This window comes from Psammomys obesus, unplaced genomic scaffold (assembly GCF_907164565.1).
Source record: "Psammomys obesus unplaced genomic scaffold, mPsaObe1.curated_primary_1811, whole genome shotgun sequence".
NCBI classification, from domain to species: Eukaryota; Metazoa; Chordata; class Mammalia; order Rodentia; family Muridae; genus Psammomys; species Psammomys obesus.
The window spans coordinates 17,016,028-17,022,480 of record NW_026596088.1 but is presented as its reverse complement, the minus strand read 5'-3'; the positions used below and the strand labels follow the sequence as shown (position 1 = coordinate 17,022,480).

At 38.4% G+C, this 6,453-nt stretch overlaps 1 protein-coding gene across 1 annotated transcript in view; it reads left to right on the top strand.

Annotated features, from left to right (window-relative positions):
- The window catches only part of Ipo7 (importin 7), a 43,784-nt gene that overhangs the window by 6,155 nt on the left and 31,176 nt on the right, over positions 1-6,453 (top strand). Inside the window, exons 2-3 of the mRNA XM_055627391.1 lie at positions 4,055-4,136; positions 6,229-6,382. Of these exons, the coding sequence (XP_055483366.1) occupies positions 4,055-4,136; positions 6,229-6,382 (236 nt within the window). The remainder of the gene's footprint in view (positions 1-4,054; positions 4,137-6,228; positions 6,383-6,453) is intronic.

Sequence of the window (6,453 nt, the reverse complement as noted above, 5' to 3'; positions counted from 1 at the left end):
TTTTTTTTTTTTTTTTTTCATTAATTGTTACATACATGTATATACATACATATTCCGAAGCATGTGCTTACAATCTACTCAGTCTGTTTAATGTTATTTGTAGATCTGTTTTCATGGCTGACCATTTCATATTGGATAACCAGTAGATGTGATCTTACCAGGAAAAGACTTTTCCCCACTCTGAGCATTCCTTAGTTTCCTGTAGTTTGTGTAGGGTTGAGGCTTCTTGGGCTTTTGCTATTGTCCTTGTTCAGCTTGTGTTTAGGTAATTGTGTTGGTTATACTTTATGGATGTAGCATCTGACATTTGTAGGAGACACAATCACATAGTAGCAAAACTCAATCTTCTGTCCCTGGAAAAGAGGGCCGAGTGTGAGAGTGTGAAAGATCTTTTCCACAATGATCCCTGAGCCTGAGGTGTAGAAGTTGTTTTGTAGATGTATTCATTGGGCCTAGGTTGTGGTTTTCTGTAATGGTCTTAATCTGTTGCAAAAGGAAGTTACTTTGAAGAGTGAAGACTACACTTATTTGTGGGTATAAAGACATATTTAGAATGTAGTTAGGGATTTAGTAAAGTGATAGTTGAAGATTTTCCTCCCACGATCCATGACTTTACTAGCCTTGGGTAGTTGGCTAGGTTGGATCTTTAAGTCCAATTAGAGAGTTGTTGGTTACAGCCAAGGTGTATGTGCCATTATTGCTCCTGTAGGGTTATCATGCCATGCTTGTCATTTCAGTAGTTCATAGGCATTATAGCTGGATAGGACTGTTGGTTGCTTCCCTCTTTTGTAAGCTTGTGTGGTATCTTCTGGTACCTTGAAAGCTGGTCCCTCAGGGAGGAAGCTTTCTGGTCACCTCTAGCTGAGGGGCCTCTGGGTTTAGAAAACATTGCTTTCTGTCTTCAGCAACAGGGACTTATCACCATCTTTTCAGGACAACAGCAATAGCTTGTGTTCTGAGAATCTCTTGGAAGACTGACCAACAACTCAAAATTGGGCTTCTAAGGCACGTGCCTTTAATCCCAGCTCTAGGGAGGCAAAGGGAGAGAGGATCTCTGCATTTAAGGTTGGCCTAGTTTATAGAGTTCCTTTGAGGACAGGAGAGAAACTACAGGGCTACACAGAAGAGCCCTTTCAGGTATAGAGTTGGGAGGATAAAGTTCCTCTCTTGCCTGGTGTTAGAGGTTTTTTGTTTGTTTGTTTTTCAAGTCAGGGTTTCTTCTCTGTAGCCTTGGCTGTCCTGGACTGTTGACCATGCACAGAGATCAGCCTGCCTCTGCCTCTGCTGCTATTAAAGGCTTGTGCCACAACACCCTTCTATAGGTTCCTTTTTAAGATAGTTAATTGTAAAACATCAGTACTGTTGTTTTTACTCTCTTCTTCCCCATTTATCTTCTTCCCCATTCCTTAATTAGAGTCCCCCCTTTTCCCCATTTACCAGATCAGATCATTTGTATACTAGTATTCTCCTATTACCTCCTCCCCTCCAATTATGGTCTCTTTTTACTTTACTGGTTTTTACAGTTAGTCCTGGATATGTACTCATATTTGAAGTTTTGGAGCTAGGATCCTCATATGAAAGAGAACATGCAGTGTGTTTCTGGTTCTGGACTGGGCTAGACCCTGGAGAAGGATGTCTGATTATTGTTTATTCATAAAGAGCTGGAATATGTGAAGTCTTAGGTTCAATTCCAGTACTCCTCTCATCCAAGAAAAGTCTTGTAAAAGACTTAAAATGTTTACTGAAGTCAGTACTTGGGAGGCACAGGTTGGCAGATCTTTTGAGTTCAGGCCATTGAAGGCTATACAGTGAAATGTGATCTCAAGAAAACAAAGAAATGGAATTGAAAAGGAGCAAAATAATGACCCATTTGTTGGACAATTTGATGTGTCTTGAAATTAATTTGAATATCAGGATATTTGGGATATTTTTGAGAGACTAGAATTATCTGTGGTTTTAAAACATGGCATGTTTGCTTGTTTTTTTTTTTTTTTGAGACAGTGTCCTAGGCTAATTTTGAAATGACCATGTGGCTGAGAATGACCTTTACCTCCAGTCCTCTGGCCTCACCAATGCTTTACTACACCCAGCAAATTCATTTTTTTTTTCTTTTGTTTTTTTTTTTTTCAAGACAGGGTTTCTTCTCTGTATAGCCTTGGCTGTCCTGGACTCTTTTTCTAACAGACCAGGCTGACCTCAAACTCATAGTGATACCTGTGCCTCCCTGAGTGCTGGGATTACAGTTGTGTGCCACCTGCCTGGCTTCATAACATTTCATAAACAAGAATGCTATTGGAGAGAGAACCTTCTGAAAATTTTGGCTATGAGACAAGAACTTAGTGACAGCACTGTAAAGATGTAAAAGATAATACTATATATTAGTCTTTGTAATCCCTGTCTTTGTAAGCAGGCTAAACCAATGCTACGAAGTTATCATTTAAAATTTATAAAAACAGACTGCAGAGATGGTTCAATGATTAAGAGCACTGGCTGCTCTTTCCTGAGGATACAAGCAAGTAAAACAATCATACATTAAAAAAAATTAAAAAGACAAATCATCTGTCAATTGTAGTAGGTGGATAGTTTGTTAGTTCTGTCAGTGGCACCTTAATGATAGCTTGATTCATTCATTCATTTTGAGACAGGGTCTTTCTCTGTAGCTTTGGCTGTCCTGAACTCATTCTGTAGATCAGGCTGGTAACAAAGTCACAGAGATCCACCTGCCTCCCTGAGTGCTGGAATCACAGGTGTGTGCCACAGCACCTGGCTTAATGATAAGTGGGCTTTTGGTCTCTTTTAAGTCGTTTTTTTCCTGTTTTTTTTTTTTTTTTTTTTTTTCTCCCCCCCCAGACAGGTTTCTCTGTGTAGCCTTGACTTGACTGTCCTGGACTAACTTTGTAGACCATGCTGACCTTGAACTCACAGTGATTCCTCTGCTTCTGCCTCCCAGAGTTCTGGAATTACAGGTGTGCACTACCACCTCTAATATGGCAAGCATGTACATATTACTGTTATTTGAAATGCTCAGCCTGGTCTTAGCCCTACTACTCTGGTGACTTAATACTTAACCTCCTTATGATTCATAGTTATTTTTGATATTTTTAGACAGAGTTTCTTTGTCTTGGAATGTGCCTTTAACTCAGAGATTCGCCTGCCTTTGCCACCAGAGTGCTGGGATTAAAGGATGTGTCACTACCACTTGGCAGTCATAATTCTTTTTTAAATATATTATTTTTAAAAAATATTTTATGTATATGATTGTTTTGATTTCATGTATGTCTATTCACCCCTTGCTTGTCTGGTGCCTGGGGAGGCCAGAGTATGCCCTAGATTTCCTAGATTGGAGTAAGAGGTGATTGTGCCCCTCCTTGTAGGTGGTAAGAATTGAACCCAGGTTCTCTGGAAGAAAAGCCATGATCTTAATCTGAGCCATCTCTCCAGCTCCAATTATCTTTTTAAATTGTTGTCATTTTATGTGTATGAGTGTGCCACATGTGTGCAGTGTCCTTGGAGACCAAAATAAGTTTCTGTTTCTCAAGAACTGGGGTTAGGGAATGGTTGTGAAGCTCAGACTCCTGATTCCCCCGCTTCGCTTCCATCTCCTGAATACTGGGATTGTAGGTATGTATGTACCAGTACCATCACCCCTGGTTTATGAAGTGCTAGGGATCAAACCTAGGGCTTTGTGTGTGTTAGGTAAGCACCTGGCCAATTGAGTCCATTGAGATTGAGTGTCTCTTACTCTGTAGCTCAGGCTGGCCTCATTTTCTTGTCTCAGCTTCCCCAAAAGCTGTGATAAGAGGTGTGAGCCACTGTGCCCAGCACAATAAAATCATTCTAGTGAGTCAGTTTCTATAAACAATATATCTGTATAAAATAGCAGAAAGTAGGTACAAAGACATATCCCAGTAATCTCAGTGCTGAGAAGGCAGAAGGAGGAGGATGGTGAATTCAAGGCTTGTCTGGACTATATAGTGAGATTGTCTATAAATAAATGAAAGTATGTTCATTTACAGAAATTTAAAGTCATTTTTGTTTGTTTGCTTGTTTGTAGGCACACAAGTCTCTGAATTTTGTTTCCACACTGCTCCAGATTACTATGTCAGAACAACTGGATTTACCTGTGAGACAGGCAGGCAAGTTTCTTGAATTATTTCCTTGAGTGTACAAACAAATATATTGATTGAAAGGTATGTTAATGAAAAAGCAGAAGTATCATGAGGTGGCCCTTCAGTAATTTCCTTCCCTGAGAATCCATTTACTTTTGGTGTTCATAGCAACAGCAAGTGTCTTGATAGTTTTGGTGGGGTTACAGGAAAAAAAGTGAGATTTATTTATTTTCATTGTATGTGTATGGGTATTAAACACATATATGTCTATGCATTCATTGCCCTCAAGCCATTAGAGATAGATCTTCTGGAACTGGATTTACAGACCCTTGTAAAAAGCTGTGTGGGTGCTGATAAATGAACCCAGGTCTTCTGGAAGAGCACCCCGTGCTCTTACCTGCTGATCCATCTTTCCAGCTGTAAAGGGAGAATTGGATACTTCATTTTTTCAGAAAGCTTTACTTATGTGTATGGATGTTTTTGCCTTTGTTTATGTCTGGAGGCCTGTAAAGGGCATCACGTCTCCTTGGTGTGAGCTATCATGCAGGTGCTAGGAATTGAACTGGGTACTCTGAAAGAGCAGCCAGAGCTTTGAGCCTTCCTGTGTTCTTTTAAAGATTTTAGTTTTATTATTACCACAGTTGCCTGTAACTCCAATTGTGAATTTAACATCTAAGAAGATGGTCTTGATTTTATGTGTTGGAAGATTAGATTATACTGGATAATTATTTTAGCATGTATAAAATGGAAACAATTAAGTGATATAATTGGGATTCCAAAGCACATTAGTAGTAAGAGCACATGTTAGTGTTTAAGACCCTGTATTCTATTCTTGGCACTATGATAGTTGGTTGAAAGACTGGCCAACTAACTTCCTATGAACTTAATAAATTTAAGATGTAATCATTAGTTTTAAGGTGACATTCTTGGGCTAATTGACATTCTAATGCATGGCATACTATCCTTTCATCTGCTAGGCTTTGAGTTCATTTGGGTTTCATAGTAGTGCATTTGGGGTAGACTGAATCCTAATACTACTTGCATTGTAGTTTTTAGTTGTTTGTTCTGTCATAATGAAAAACTTTCACATTACCAAGTCAGATAAGTATGCATTCCATTATATAATGGAATATATAATGTATTTATTATAATGGGAAGAAATACTAAGACAGCACTGTCAGGTCCTAATTTTGTTCTTGTGTTTTGGGGGATTAAGTTAATTATACAGTAGTGATAATCTAGAATATGTCAGGCCCATCTCTTTTATTGTATAGTTTAGTTCTTTTAAAAGTACTTTAACTTATTAATTAAATTCTTAAGATTTAGTTACCTTTGTTTAAATGGGTGTAGGACTTCAGGTTGAATTTCCCAATCAAAAAGTTAGTCTCCTACAGAATTCAGGAATCAATTCATGTTACACATTTGTAATTCACATTCCCCAGAAATCCGAGTAAAAAGCCTTGTTAATGATCTACATTACACTGCATCATTAGCTTGTTGAATGTCAGACAGCAATGTGCAAAGGTAGCACTGTTGTTATCTATGATTTTTGAGCACATCAAATTTTCTTATAAAATAATACAAATTTGAAATGCTGTGTGATAGTGCATTTTAGACATTGAGAACTTTTATATACTGTGATAAAACATGTTACCATGTTCATGTGGTCAGCTTTAAGAACTATTTGTGTGGTTTGGTCTATAGGGGTGGGTTTTTTGTTGTTGTGTTTTTTTGTTTGGATTTCTGTTTGGTTTTTTTCAAGACAGGGTTTCTCTGTGTAGCCTTGGCTGTCCTGGACTCGCTTTGTAGACACAGGCTGCTGGCGTGGTCTCAGCAATCCACTTGCCTCTGCTTCCCTGAGTGCTGGGATTAAAGGTGTGCACCACCCACCGTGCCTGGTTTCATACGGGGTTTTTTTAGAAAATGATTTTGGTATACTATGTGTATTGCTGGATTCTCTTGGGCTGTATATTTAATGGTTTTGTGGGTGATGCCTGCAACTGGTTGCTAAATGTGTGTTTTAATTAATTGGGTATTGTCTTCCTAATACTGATATTGCCCAGAGGTATTCTTTCTGTTTTTACAGTAAACATTGTTTTATGGATGGTCTATATTTTAGGTGTTATTTATTTGAAAAATATGATAACACAGTATTGGCCTGATCGAGAAGCCACACCAGGGGACATTTCCCCATACACGATTCCAGAAGAAGACCGACATTGCATTCGAGAAAATATTGTAGAAGCCATTATCCACTCACCTGAGCTTATCAGGTATCTTTATTGAAATTTACCCGTTGTAACAAGTGTATGTTTGTGTATGTCTATTTTAATTTTTTTTTTTT